The sequence below is a fragment of the Danio rerio genome, chromosome 19 (genome assembly GCF_052040795.2).
Source record: "Danio rerio strain M-AB ecotype USA chromosome 19, GRCz13ab, whole genome shotgun sequence".
Classification (NCBI taxonomy): domain Eukaryota; kingdom Metazoa; phylum Chordata; class Actinopteri; order Cypriniformes; family Danionidae; genus Danio; species Danio rerio.
In genome coordinates, this window is record NC_141039.2 from 29,671,820 (window position 1) to 29,687,396 (window position 15,577).

The window sequence follows — 15,577 nt, forward strand, 5'->3', positions numbered from 1 at the left end:
ACAAAGAGCTGTTACTGATTCATATTTATAGGCGGGTGGAGAGTGATAATGAGTCACAGCTGTGCACCACACCATCTCGAGTTAAGCTACGGTCACACTAGCCCAGCCGGCATTTCAACGGTGATTCAACGTTGAATCAACGTCAGGCCTATGGTTGGATCAACGTTGAATTACCTTTCGATTTTGCAAATTGGATCAACGTTTATATAGTGACGTTGTTTCACCGTCGGACCACCACCGGTGATTCACCGTTGAATTCACAACGTTGTTTCACTCTTACCTTCTTCGTGGGTGAATTGTGGTCGTTTTGTAGACGTTGAATGAAGGTTGAATTACCTTTCGATTTTGCAAATTGGATCAACGTGATACCGTGACGTTGTTTCACCGTCATACATTTCAACGTAAGTTATATAGAAATTACATATAACACAAAGTCCATAAATATAGCAAACAAATTTTTACTAATAAAAATACACGACAAAAATACACAAATTTGCCTGTGTATCAATTTATTTAATACACACCTCATTATTTCATTTATTATAAATATACAGCAACATACAGCATACATCGTTCATTAAAACCATGCAGGTTACTACATGCTGTACACTCAATTACAGAAAAAGGCATACAATTAAATAGTCACTTTTAAGTATAAAGTTAGTTAATGTTTACTAACATGAACAAAGAACAAATACTTGTACAGCATTTATTAATCATTTAATTAATTGAAATGTCCCAATGCTAATAAAATCAAAATGTATGCTTGTTAACATTAATGCACAGAGCTGACATGAACTGTACTTTCTTTATAAGAAAGATGCTTTATTGTTCTTTGTTCATGTTAGTAAATACATTAACACTTACTAATACAACCTTATTGTAGTGTTACCATCTTCAGAAATACAGATACTAACTAAATTAAACTAACTAAATTACGCTTCAACCATCAGTCTCCAAAATACAATTCCGTTTACAAAGTTTACAAAATACCCATTTTTAAAGTGGCTGCAGTAAAAAAAAAGTAAAAAAACATCACTCACAACTAAGAATCACAAGTGAAATACATTACATCTGTTTGAGGTTTTATAGGTTGAGAGAAACGCTTGAGGTAAAAGCTGGCACTGGGGACAAAGAATTAAGTGTAAAACACTAAAACATCTATATCTGTCTAGCACTTAAATACATATTTATTTCTCAAACACCAGGTGAGTATCCTACAAAATCAATAATGAGGTTTGCCATTTCAATTCATTGTGAATGAATGGCTTCACTTTCACAATAGTGAAAACTCCTGCTATAATCTATAAACCTGACATTGCTCCTTCACTTTGCAGGTCTGCATGCTAAATATTTAGTTTTTTTTCTTTTGCATACAGTACATCTATTGTGTTTAGCATTACTGCAGCAAAACTGAGCACCTGTCACAGTGGAACATGTAGACAAATATTTCAGTAAATCATCAAGAAAATGTGTAGAATATATGATTTGATTCTCTCTCACAAACACAACAGTAATAGCAGTTTGTTATTCCGTTATTATTAGTATCATAAAAATTGCATGTTCACATGTGGTCTTATAATGATGGCTCACATTTGTGAATGTAGGACTATTCACCTAGTAGATAAATTTCACTATTACATGTCACATTAAGTGTTCATATAGGTTCTGTTATTAATTACTTTTGTCATCCCAGAGACATGTTTATCTTCAGAACACAAACTAAAATATTTTAGATTAAATGCTCCTCATCCTCTACAGACTGCAATGGTCCCAAGATGGTCATTGTCAAGATAAGGCACAAAACACATTGTCAAAACGTTCCATGTGACTTCAGTGATTTCAACTGTGAACATACCAAGCTCCAACAACACTTTAGTGAAGCAAAACAAAACAGTAAATACAAATGTGTTTGCGTATATCTCTCCCGCATCAGATCAGCGTGTGCGTTTACTACGAGCAGTAAGCACACACCATGACCTGTTGTGGCAAAGGCAAACAAGTTATTTTTACAGTACTTACTGTGATTTAACCTTTATGACAAATGTACTGGACCTGTTACACATATCACTATCTTTTATGAACACAAATTTCACTGTAACGGATGCTGTTGTTTTGCTCCAGTAATACCTCCAGAGAACACCGTACTAGTCAGACATCCATACAAAAGCAGAGAGTTTGGTCTTGTGTAGCAGAACTGCAATAGATGTCTGTCCAGGCTGACACTTGTTTAGGCCATCGGTTTGTCCTTGAAGCCCTCAACTGGAGCTTCCAGAAAACCTGCAATAAATGAAATACTAGGTTACAAATAAGTTGGTATCTGCTATTATACAAAGTGAAATTCAAATATTTATTTTTTATTGAGTCCAAATTTGTCCTATAATATCATCACACTCAATAATTTTGACTCATCCATCTGAATATTCCTAACTAAGAGAAGTGAAGAATTAGGTGTGATGTCGTCAGGAAGCGCTTCGCCACCACCGGTACCAGCATTTTCCAGAATTCAAATTTCAGATTCTCGAAAAAAAAACTTTTTTTTTTTTTTTTTTTTTTTAACAAAGGCTGCAGAAAAGAATCATGTAGGACAGAGAATTAAAGGGATAGTTCAAAATTTGTATTCTGTCGTCATTTACCGACCACGTTGAACACAAAAGAAGATATTTTGAAGAAAGCTGGAAATCTATAACCATTGACTTCTATAGTATTGTTTTCTACTATGGAGGTCAATGTTTACAGGTTTTTAGTTTTTTTTTTCAGAATAGCCTCTTTTGTGTTCAACAGAATAAACTCATCATGGTTTTAAACCACTTGGGGAGTACAATGTGAGTAAATTTTCATTCTTGGGAGAACTATCCCTTTCAGTTGGAAAACACCAATATTCTCAAATAGACCCTTTTCGCAAGACAGATGATGCATTTCATTTCTCATCTTAATCCTCAAGTTTTTAATATTTAGATTTATTTAATAGCTTGTTTATTTATTTGTTTTAATGACATTTAATAAAACAACTTCTCAATGACATCACATGTACTGGACCTGCTACACATGTATCACTATTTTTATGAATACAAATTTTACTGTAACAGGTGCTGTTGTTTTGCTCCAGTAATACCTTTAGAGAACACAGTAGTAGTCAGACATCCATACAAAAGCCTTGGCGTTGAGTAGCAGATCTGCAGTCTGTCCAGACTGACACAGGTTTAGGCCATCTGCGTGTTCTTGATGCCCTCAACTGGACCTTCCAGAAAACCCAGAAAGTTAAAACCCATTACACCACTTATCTGCTACTATACAAAGTGTAATTTAAGCATTAATTTCTCACTAAATACATATTTGTTCCCAAATACTGTCACATAGTATAACATCACAACATATCACAATAATAATATCAATATAACAATATAATATCACAACATAGCCTAACAATCAATAAACAAACAGATTAGAAAGAGAATATCACCAACCAAAGCACCAAGAACATTTAACAGATGGACAAAGCCTTTTCCATTCAATGCTGTGCAAGTTAGTGCGTCTCTGGAGTAAGTTACATCTCTAAAAGCAAAAACAACAACAACAGTGAAACGACAGCAGTTCACTTTGTAATAATAACACTAATTATACAGCGTATATAAAAAAGATATTGTTTTATAACGTTGCTCAGTAACTTTAAACTGCGTTTGGAGTTTATCGCTTTGAATTTGCCATAAAAACGCTCATTTAGACTAACGTTAAACATGTGACATTACCTCCCCTGCTAAAAAATCCAGCTTAAACCAGCCTAGGCTGGTTGGCTGGTTTTAGCTGGTCGACCAGGCTGGTTTTAGAGGGGTTTTGGCCATTTCCAGGCTGGTTTCCAGCCATTTCCAGCCTGGTCTTAGCTGGTCAGGCTGGAAAATGACCAGCTAAATCCAACTAAAACCAGCTTGACCAGCCTGGTTTACGCTGGACATAGCTGGTTTTGGCTGGGCTCCCAGCCTGGTAAGGGTGGTCAAGCTGGTTTTAGCTGGTCATCTTCCAGCCTAACCAGCTAAGACCAGGCTGGAAATGGCTGGAAACCAGCCTGGAAGTGGTCAAAACCCCTCTAAAACCAGCCTGATTGACCAGCTAAAACCAGCTAACCAGCCTAGGCTGGTATAAGCTGGATTTTTCAGCAGGGTCGAGGTTAGCTGCTGCGTCACAGAAGCGCAAACAAGACTAAAACCAAACTGGAAAGTTTTAAAAGCTTCAAAATTCGAAATACTACACCTCAAAAGTCACGTCTAAGATAAACTGTGTGTAAAACAAAATCGGGGGTAAATAAAAGATTAAAGAATCAAAAAACACGCTTACCTCTGAATTCTGCTACACTGCAGGTCAGGTGTTCGTAATTAAGTGAAGCGCTGCGCGTGGCCGCGTGCGCCGAGTCCTCCGATGATACCATGGTAACCAAACATGTTGAATATTGGGTGAAGCCATGACGTTAATTCAACATACAGATCATGATAAAAAAATGTCAACGTTGATTTGTATAAGGATTTCTGTAACTTTTTTCAACCATTTATCATTCAACATAGTTTCAACATTAAAGCAACAACTGACGTATTTTCAACCACATTTCAACGTTGAAGCCTTGTCATATGCAGGCTGTTTTTCAACCGTTTAACATTAAACGTTCTATCAACATTATTTTAACGTTTAAAACACATCTGACCTTATTTCAACCATATTTCAACGTTGAAGGTCGGTCGTGTGCCGGCTGGGAGAGTTTGTGTGTGCAAAATTTGGTCGTGCGGCGCTGCGAAAAGTGGTGGAATTTAAACAACATGATTAGACAATAAAAAGCGAGCTCCATATGCTCCATATTTTAAATTTCTGTCCAGAGAGGTCGTGTTTTGATCCTCGATTGGTCTCGCGCAGTCAAGTGATGCGATTTCACAGGTCAGAGTTCAACAAGCTTGAACTTTGCACCGCAGCAACCTGCGACACAACGCATGACCCTGCGTTTCCGTTCTGATGCATTCACGTGCGTATGAATGAAAGTTTATGGAAGGAAAAGCCCAGTGTTACCGCAGCTTTAAGACATAGAAATTTAAATCATGGAGCAATTGCTCGTTTTTATTCATTAATTTTCTTGTCGACTTAGTCTCTTTATTAATCCGTGGTCACCACAGCACAACTATCCAGCATGTTTTTACCCAGCGGATGCTCTTCCAGCCGCAACCCATCTCTGGGAAACATCCACACACACACACACATACACTACGGACAATTTAGCCTATCCAATTCACCTGTACCGCATGTCTTTGGACTGTGGGGGAAACCAGAGTACCTGGAGGAAACCCATGCGAACGCATACTGCACCACTGCGTCACCCATCGCTTGCCTTTTTAATGTCTTGAATTGTCTAATTATGTTTAATCCCGCCTCTTTTTGCACGCACAAACTCTAGTGTGACCACAGCTGGGCTTTTCCTCCCATAGACTTCCATTCATACGCACACGAGTGCGTCTGATCGGAAACGCGGGGTCATGTGTCAAGTTTCGCGGGTTACTGCAGTGCAAAGTTCAAGCTTAGTGAACTCTGACCTGAAAAAACGCATGACTTGACTGCGTGAGACCAGGCGAGGATCAATACATGGCCTCTCTGGACAGAAATTTAAAACATGGAACAATCTCTTGCTTTTTTTTAATGTCTATTAAGCTTGTTTAATCCCGCCCCTTTTCGCAGCGCCGCATGACAGAATATCGCATGCTCAAACTCTAATGTGGCCGCAGTTTTAAACAATGGACTTTTTTGGTCTAGTTGTGATCGTGTCAAGCTGCGGACACACTAGAGTTTGAGCTTGCGAAATTCTGTTGTACGGCACAGCGAAAAGAGGCAGAATTAAACAAGATGATTAGACATTTTAAAAAGCAAGCGACGAATCCATATTTTAAATTCCTGTTCAGATAGGTCATGTTTTTAACCTCAATTGGTCTCATGCAGTCAAATGTTGCAATTTCACTTGTCAGAGTTGACCAAGTTTGAAATTTCCCACGCAGCAACCTGTGAAATTTGTTGCACAAGCTTGCATTTCCAGTCTGAGGCATTCATATGAATCGAAGTCTATGAGAAGAAAAGTGCAGTGTGACCGCAGCTTTACCATTCTGTGAGTGGCAGCACTTTGCTTTGTTAAAGTTTAATATGTTACTTTTAGCAGTTTCCCCTCATACTTCCTACATTGTGTGTAACTCAAACTTTGCTCATGAGAATTACCAATATGAAGCCTTTAAAACCTTTCAAATGTACTCCCTGTGGAGTTTCTCCCAAAGTCCACTATCGTCTCCACTGTGAGGATGTTCAGTTCCAGGTTGTATCTGCACCATAAATCCAGCTGCTCCACGTCCTGTCTGCATGCAGACTCATCACCGTTCCAGATGAGGCCAATAATAGTAGTGTCTTTTACAAACTTTAGGAGCTTGGTGTAGGGGTCTTTTGCGGTAAAATTGTTGGTGTACAGGGAGAAGAGCAGCAGGGAGTGAATACATACCTAGGGGTACCACTGCTGATGGTGCAGCTGTCAGATGTGATTTTGCCCTTTCTGACTAGCTGTTGCATGTCGGTCAAAAAGCTGGTGATTCATTGACAGCTAGGACAGAGAGCTGGGTCAGTTTGTACTGAAGCAGTGATGGGGCAATGGTGTTTAAGGCAGAACTTAAGTCCACAAACAGAATTGCGTAAATTGTAACACCAGTTTGTTGTTTAAGCTTAAAGAAAAATGGTAGTGTTGCATCAGCTCATGATCTAGGTCTGACATTAAAATCACATACGCTCTTCTGTAAAAGAGCCATACCATAGTGTTCTTAATCTCTGTGCTGAAGGACAGAGACCTGCAGATTTTAGCTCCAGCCAAAATCAGACACACCTGGGGTAACAAAAAAAAAAAAAAAAAAAAAAAGAAAAGCCTACTACGCTTTCTATAAACATCCTTGCATGAGTGTTATAGGAAGTTAGCTAAAAATCTGCAGGATCTACTTTAAGAACCCCTGAAAAAATGAGGCAAAAGGGAGCATGACTCCAAGAACCAGAGCAACACATGATTTCTTTTAAAAGGGTTTATTGAACACAACTTCCCAGAGCATAAGGATGATAATCGTACAAGACACCTGCACAAAAGGCTGAATACAGCTTAGTAAACTAATGATATACAGTTATGCAATCTCATGGTAAACATTTTGCTTAAGATGTCAAAAATTAGGTTAACAATTAAGCCATTGTTACAGAAATGCTTAGACACTTATATGCAGCTATTTAGAGGTGCTAAAAATCTTCAAGATCAGCTCCAATAAACTGCAAGAAAAAAAAAAAAAATGAACCATTTAGACCAATAAGAAACATACACCATTCATTAATCTGTACAATAACTTACACTGAGGTACGCAGGAGTATGCGGTGTACAGGTACTTGTATGTGCCATAACACGGATCTGAGAAGACACCGTTGGAGGCTGAAATGGAGCAGCTGTTCTTCCCTTCACACCTACACAGAGAGGGGAAAAGGGGAGAGGAAAAAAAAAAAAAAAAAAAAAAAACTCTAAAACTTACAGAATAAAACTGGACTTAAATCTAGTTAAATAACGCTTTTATACTGACGCATTAGCAACAAGTGTCTGTGAATTTGAGGCATAGCAGTTGGTTTTGGCAGTTTGGGAAGCAGGTCGTCCAGCAGCACATGTGCTGCTATCAGTTCGCCCGTAGTTAGCAGCATGAATGTGTATGAGAGATCCATCCTCTGAAAAAGTAGGTTTCACAATAAAAGTTACCATTTACCAAACTCTGCAATAGTGTTTGCGCATTCAAAAAAAAAAAAAAAAAATTACACACCACATTTGAAGTTAGCAATGGCATTTTCACAGACTGCACTTGAACCTGTAGAAAAGATTAAAGTCAAGAAACATTCAAAACACTGAAGCAGGCAAATGTGCATCACCATTTAAAATAGACCTGCTTTCACCTGAAATCTTGTTAGAGCAAATAACTAGGCAATAGTTCAAATAGAGATCAGAGGTTGCAATACTCCTTTGAGTTCATGGATAGTTTAAAATTCTGAAGTGTACTACCAAGAAAGCACCATTGAATTAATTCATCTGAAGTAAATGCATGAACAGATCTTGGAGTAGCAAACAGGAGGATACTCACGGATTTCAGGTGGGAGGCAGTAGTAGGTGACGGAAAGATAAGAGCGCATGTCAGGGCAGGGATCAGTGAAGATATCAGTTGTAGCAAAAAGCTCACAACTTCGCAGCCCATTGCAGCTACATGTGATAGCAGGAAAAAGGTGCACAAAGAGGAGTGTTAAAAACAACGCCTTGAGAATCCTACACAAGTCTTAAATGGTTTCTCTTTACCCACCAAGATAAAGAACCAAGGAGTAGAAGCAGTCAGAATGTAGAAATTTAGCGGTTTGCATAATACCTTTGTGAAACAGGAGCCAGCGCGTTGAAAATGCAGTTTGTGTTTTGGGGAAGGACTGGACGACTTCCAGAGCAGTCACGTCTATTAGTACGTCCATAGTTTGCAGCGGTTATCTGAAGCACACCATATGCTACATGGAGAAAAAAAAACACATTTAATAAATTCATGTGATGTTAGATACGTACACATTAAAACAAAGGTTGTGGAAAACTGCTCACCGCATTTCAATACCGCACGGTCACCATTACAAATCTCTATCCTTTCTGGAAGCAAAAGGTTACAGGTTTACACAGAAGAAAATTCTGAATTGCAGACGGGAGAAGTTCATTGACTATCTATAGTCTCTAGTGTGCAATCACTTGACTTCGCTTACCATTTCAGCTAAGAGCTATAATACCCTACTTTATACAGTCATTGATAATACCACAGAACTAAGTGATAATCACTTGAAGCTCTAAATCAAATGACTATAAAAATGTACACTTACTAGTTCGTGGTGACAAGTCAACATCTAGAGGGGCTAGATTTAATGTAACACCTGCAGACAGGCTACAGCCCATAAGCACTGAAAGGGAGCAGAAAATAAGAAAACAAACTTACATTGGCACAAAAACCCAGAAGTGGCAAAGTGAATTTTGATGCTGTAAAAATAGCAAAGATCAGTATAAGCCACTGATTAAAACAGTAGGCCTACGTAATTAGCCATCTTAGAAATACAAGGTTCTAGATGAGTCAAAATAGAGTAAGACATTCTTATTTAATGACAACTTATTTACATTATGGGATTTTTTTTGTAGAAGTTGTTTGCTTTAAGAATTTATTTAAAAAATAAATGTTACACACATACTGTTAGCTATGGAATGCAAAATCTTTTAAGCTCAATCTTAAAATCATTCAGAAAGCTAATAGAACCTTATAATTCCAAGGTGACAAATTGTCTGTGGCTCAAACCAACAAAAATTAACCTTACATGCTACATCTGACAAGACAAAATAATAAATAAACTTACAGCTGAGAAAGACCCTGAGAGAAACCATAGTTCTGATATCACCATCAACAGTACAAGGTGCTGTTACTGATTCATATTTATAGGCGGGTGGTGTGAGTGATAATGAGCAACAGCTGTGCACCACACCGTCAGTCAAACCTGGGACATTTTTTTAGTTTTAGAATAAAGGCTAAGGTTAAACCAATAAATTAAAGCAACAGCCACTTTCTACCCGAAAAAAAATGTATATTTGTAATGCCACGGTTAACCACTATAGCTTTTTTATTTTATTTTAGACTAGTGTTTGTCGTGTGTTAGGCTGCGGTCACACTAGTGTTTGTGCGTGTGAAATTCTGTCGTATAATGCTGCAAAAAGGTGCAGGATTAAACAAGATAATTGAATATGAAAAAGCGAGCAATTGGTCCATGTTTTTTTTAATTTCTGTCCAGAGAGGCAGAGAGTTTTGATCTTCGATTAGTTTTATGCAATCATTATACAGGTTAGAGTACACCAAGCTTGATTTTTTTCAACAAAATGAACTGCGAAAACATTTGCATGTGTAGGAATGGAAGTCTATGGGGAAAAAAAGTCCAGTGTGACCGCAACTTCACTCTTCTGTGAATGGCTACCACTTTGTTTTGTGTTAATCATCTTAATATGCTACTTTTGGGCAGCACAGCGGTGCAGTGGGTAGCACAATCGCCTCACAGCAAGAAGGTCGCTGGTTTAAGCCCTGGCTAAGTGAGTTGCCATTTCTGTGTAGTTCTCCCCATGTTCGCGTGGGTTTCCTTCATGTGCTCCAGTTTTCACCATTTTCCCGTCTTCCTTCCCATTATGTGTGAGCTTAAATCATGAACTGCCCATAAAGATTAAAAACAAAAAAAGTCTTGAACAGCTTTTTTTTTAATGTAAGTTTTATTCATTCATTCATTTTCTTGTCGGCTTAGTCCCTTTATTAATCTGAGGTCGCCACAGCGGAATGAACCGCCAACTTATCCAGCACGTTTCCAAGCATCCACACACACACTCATACACTACAGGCAATTTAGCCTACCCAATTCACCTGTACCGCATGTCTTTGGACTGTAAGGGGAAAATGGAGCACACAGAGGAAACCCACGCGAACTCAGGGAGAACATGCAAACTCCACACAGAAACGCCAACTGAGCCGAGGTTCAAACCAGCGACTTTTTTGCTGTGAGGCGACAGCACTACCTACTGCGCTTGCATCGCCATGTAAATTTTAGACGTGAATAAAAATAATAGATCCATCATTTTTGCATATTTTAATGTGGCTTTCATTTTGCCTGCACCCAAAAAATGTTGCCAATAAATAGCTTCACTACTCAAGTAAGCTAATAATGTAGGTAGTTTAGGCCTTTTCATCACTACTTCATTAACAGTAGGCTGTTAATCATTGGGTCATTTATTTTGTAATTAGTTATGTGTATTAAAGGATGAAACACCAAAAAGGGCAACAAAAAGTTTTTTTGTTGTATTAGTTTTAACAGACATACAAAAGACCATGTACAACAAGACAGATATAGTATTTTTCAGGGGGGGGGGGGACCCTAAAGTTTCTTTAGTGAAATGCAACAAAGCTCAAATCATGTTAACATAACTTTCACTGTACTTATTTAACTTAAAAATATCAATCCAATACAGCTTGAGGTGTTGGAGTAGATCACCACAAACCGATTTCATTAACCAGGTTATAAACTACACATTCTTGTAAAATCTGATTTCTACGTGGGTCTTAAATTATAGCAGCAGGACATTAAACGAGGCAGCAAAGAAGAGCATTAGATTTCAGTGAATCATGATTCAGACCAGACTAACTTGAGTTTTATTCAGCTTGAGCAAATTGTAACACCATCAAGTGTTTTTATTTTAATTTATATAAATGGGGTTTGTATGGTAGCAAGACTAAAAACCTTATTAACACTTCATTTCTTTTTTATTTATTTATTTTTTTATTTATTTTTTTATTATTATTTTAGGAGTTTGAACATAACCTCCCAGTGGAGCACAATGATGATAGTACAAGACACACAGTAGCTGAATACAGATTAGCAAACTAGTATTCTATGGTAATGCCATGTCATGGTAAACAATTTCCATAAGATGCTAAATAACAGATGTTAACATTAAATAAATAATTGTAACAATATAGAAATGCTTAAACGCTTAATGCAGTCATGCAGAGATGCTGAAAATCCAGATCCACAAAATCAGCTTCTACAAAATGTAAGAAAAAAAATATTTGAGTGATATCTTAACCCCTAGTCCATTAATTAATGTGTACAACAACTTATACTGAGGCACACAGGAGTATGCGGTGTACAGAAACTTGTATGTGTTGACACTCAGACCTGAGAAAACACCATTGGAGGCTGAAATGGAGCAGCTGTTCTTCCCATTACATATACAGAAACAGAAGAAGTTAAATGAAACCCATAGAATTAAAACTGGACTTAATTCTAGTTAAACCATGCTTTTATACTGACCCATAAGCTAGCGTTGACTTTGAAATCAAGGGATAGCAGTCAGTTTTGGCAACTTGAGAAGGAGGTCATCCAGCAGAACATGTGCTGCTATCAGTTCGCCCGTAGTTAGCAGTGTTAATGTTTAGGAGAGATCCATCCTCTAAAAATTAAGTTTACCATTGGTTAACTTTGCAATTAGTGGAGACTAAAATCCAAAAATATAAAGCAACTACACACTACATTTCAGGTTAGCATTGGCATTTTCACAAACTGCACTTGAACCTTTAGGAAAAGTCAAGAAAGTACATTCAGAACACTGAAGCAGGCACATGTGCATCACCCTTTATTAAAACAAATTAAGTGGAGCCTGGTTTTCACCCAACATCTTGATATTGCAAATAACTCAAGACTGCACCTAAATTTAGCTGCATTTATTAGGTATTCGTGAGCTATCAACTTATCAAAAACCTGTTGTTAGAAACCTAAGCTTTTATTTCGGTAGTGATCTGAAATTTAACAAAGTAAGTTCAGTTGTTAAATCCAGTTTTTACCATCTAAGACGGGTGTCAAACTCAATTCCTGGAGGGCCGAAGCCCTGCACAGTTTAGTTCCAACCCTGCTCCAACACACTTACCAGTAGGTTTTTAACAAGCCTGAAGGACTCAATTAGTTTGATCAGGTTTGTTTAATTAGGGTTGGAACTAAACTCTGCAGAGCTGCAGCCCTTTTGGAACCGAGTTTGACACCTGTGATCTAAGACTTTTGTCAAAAGTGAAGTCATTTCTCTCAATGACCTTGAGAAGGTGATCCATGCTTTTATTTTGGGAAGACTTGACTATTGCAATTCTCCAAATGTGGGTATTAGTCAAAATGCCCTAAATAGACTGCAATTAGCACAAAAATGCAGCTGCGAGACTTCTGACAGGGACTCGCATGTATGAGCACATATCCCCAGTTCTTTCCTTTCTGGGCTGGCTGCTTGTTAGGTCACGGATTGATTTGAAACTATTAATTTGGTTTTTATATCCTTAAATGATCTGGCACCACCTTAATTATCAGACCTCCTACATGTGGTCAACCTTGGTAGCTCATTGAGGTTTTCTGATTAATTTAGTCTTTTTTTACCAAGGTCCTGGGCCCGGTTTTTCAAAAGTAATCCACTAGGATTTTTGATAAGGGATTGGATCAAATTTTGAAAATGGGTTTTTCCAAAAGAAAAAAACGAATAACCTAATCGTATTAGATTACGTAATCTAATCTTGGTTTTGATCCGGATCAAACCTTTACTTTGAGTTTTTCAGACCTTTTTGTAGGATTTGGATCACTTTGATCCAAAAAACCTGGATTAAACTGATCCCATCAGAAGGGTGGATTTAAAGTGGATTTCATGCCCAAAATGTAATGAAAACTTAAAAAATGTATTAAATTTTTTATAAATTAATCAAAGTGATCCAAATCCTACAAAAAAGGTCTGAAAAACCCAAAGTAAAGGTTTGATCCGGATCAAAACCAAGATTAGATTACGTGATCTAATCCGATTAGGTTATCCGTTTTTTTTCTTTTAAAAAACCCATTTTCAAGATTTGATCCAATCCCTTATCCAAAATCCTAGTGGATTACTTTTGAAAAACCGGGCCCTGGTGATAGAGAATGGGGATCGGGGTTTTGCTGTTATCAACCCAAAACTCTGGAACAGGCTTCCGCCCCACATCAGACATGCTCCAACTCAATCTGTTTTTAAAAAGCGTTTCAAACTCCATCTTTGTTCTTTAGCATTTGAGCCTTTTTAATGATGAAGGGTTTGCCTTATGCTTTAATTGTCATGTATGTGATGTAGGTTTTATTTAGTATTAATTGTGTTCAGCATTTTGGGCAACATTGTGTTGTAAAAAATGTGCTATATAAACTAAACTAACTAACTAACTAACTAACTAACTAACTAACTAACTAACTAACTAACTAACTAACTAACTGTCAAAACTCCTTTAAGGTGTTCATGGATAGTTTAAAATGATTAAGTGTACCTCCAGGAGGAGGTCTAGCACAGTATTCAATTAAAGTTAAATGCATAAAAACTTAAGGCAGCAAACAGGAGGATACTCACGGATCAAAGGTGGAAATCAGTAGAAAGTAACTGAAAGATATGAGCTCATGCCAGGGCAGAGATTAGTGAAAATTGCAGTTTTAGCAAAAAGCTTACAATTTAGCAGCCCATTGCAGCTACATTTGATGGCAGGAATAATTGTTTAAACACTGCCTTGAGAAGTTATTTAAAATTTGTGATAGGTCCTCATTACGTGCCATGGTGTGAGGAACAAGAGTATAATTGGTGAAATTAACAAATTCTAAAGCAGTTTGGACAAATCAATACCTTTGTGAAACAGGAGCCAGTGCATTAAAGTTGCAGTTGGTGTTTTGGGGAAGATTGGACGCCTTCCAGAGCAGTCGCCTCTATTAGTACGTATATAGTTTGCAGCGGTCATCTGAAGCACACCATATGCTACATGGAGAAACACCAGACTTTTATAAATTAATCCATGTGATCTTATACATTTACACATTGAAACTAGAAATGTAAAAAGTGCTCACATCACTTCAAGACCGTACGTTCACCATTACAAATCACTACAGTTTCTGAAAGTTAGAGAAGGTTACACATTTACACAGAAGTTACAGGAGAACCACTTCATTCACCATCTAGTCTCAAGCACTTGAATTTACTCATTCAGCTGAGTGCTATAAAGTCTAAGAACACGTTATCACTTTTTGCGGCAAATGGCAACAACAACAAACTTACTAGTTAACAGCAACACATCAGCATTTGGAGGGACTAATGCAACACCTTCAGTTAGGCTACAGCCCATAAGCACTGAAAGAAAGAGCAGAAAATAAACGCTAACATGAGGTGAATTTTGATCCTGTTAAAATTAGATTTTAACCAGCAAAGACCAGTCACCGATCTGTACAGTAGGCCACATAATTGTACAGATCATGTGTCAAACCAGCAAAACACAAACTTGCATGGTGCATCCGCATTAAAAAATTATGAAATCTTACATCTGAGAGAAAACATAACTGTGCATCAATGTTACAAAGAGCTGTTACTGAATTATATTTATAGGCGAGTGGTGTGAGTGACAATGAGCCACAGCTGTGCTCCACACTGTCTTAAGTGTAGTTTTTTTTATATCATATAGTTTTGGTCGCGTGTTACTCTTCTCTGAGTGGCCGCAATTTATTTTGGGTTTATCGTTTTATTAGCGTTTACGTTGATACTTTCACCTCTCCCTTACCATTATGTGTGTTTAAATCATAAACTTTGCCCATGAAAATTAACAATGAAGTCTTGAACAGCAAATGTAAGTTTTAGTTGTGTAAACAATAGACAATACACAAAAGATGTTGCCAATAAATAGCTTCATTATTCAAGTAGGCTAACATGTAGGCCTGTTGATCATTACACCAATGACAGTACGCTATGATTTTAGTCCAGTCATTTAATTTTGTAAACAGTTGTTTATTAAAAGGTTATAACAGATTCTAATTCTAAAGCAGAGACAATGTGGTCACTTTCTGGCCAGAATAAAAAAATGAATAAAATAATTTCAGCCTGTTGTTTTATTCCTTTTAATTGAATTTGGTAATCCTGCCGAATGACTTAAATGTT

At 37.4% G+C, this 15,577-nt stretch overlaps 1 protein-coding gene and 1 long non-coding RNA gene across 4 annotated transcripts; both read right to left on the minus strand.

Moving 5' to 3' along the window:
- Positions 1–495: 495 nt before the first annotated feature.
- On the minus strand, positions 496–4,412 carry LOC147839601 (uncharacterized). 2 transcript variants are annotated; one of them, XR_015516843.1, is made up of 4 exons: positions 4,333–4,412; positions 3,468–3,555; positions 3,116–3,241; positions 496–2,280 (listed from the first exon to the last, which is right to left on the minus strand). It is a non-coding gene; the product is annotated as an uncharacterized LOC147839601 (long non-coding RNA). The 2 variants fall into 2 exon arrangements; XR_015516844.1 differs by having other exon boundaries at positions 3,468–3,781; positions 4,244–4,412.
- A 2,649-nt stretch (positions 4,413–7,061) lies between these two features.
- On the minus strand, positions 7,062–9,496 carry si:dkeyp-46h3.3. 2 transcript variants are annotated; one of them, NM_001423348.1, is made up of 9 exons: positions 9,445–9,496; positions 8,923–9,000; positions 8,654–8,698; positions 8,436–8,565; positions 8,160–8,275; positions 7,845–7,889; positions 7,614–7,752; positions 7,391–7,500; positions 7,062–7,311 (listed from the first exon to the last, which is right to left on the minus strand). In NM_001423348.1, the coding sequence occupies exons 1-9, from the start codon at positions 9,470–9,472 to the stop codon at positions 7,298–7,300; spliced, it is 705 nt and encodes a 234-aa protein (NP_001410277.1). In that variant the 5' UTR covers positions 9,473–9,496; the 3' UTR covers positions 7,062–7,297. The 2 variants fall into 2 exon arrangements, with proteins under 2 accessions (NP_001410277.1, NP_001410278.1); NM_001423349.1 differs by lacking the exon at positions 8,923–9,000 and adding an exon at positions 9,036–9,076.
- Positions 9,497–15,577: the final 6,081 nt, after the last annotated feature.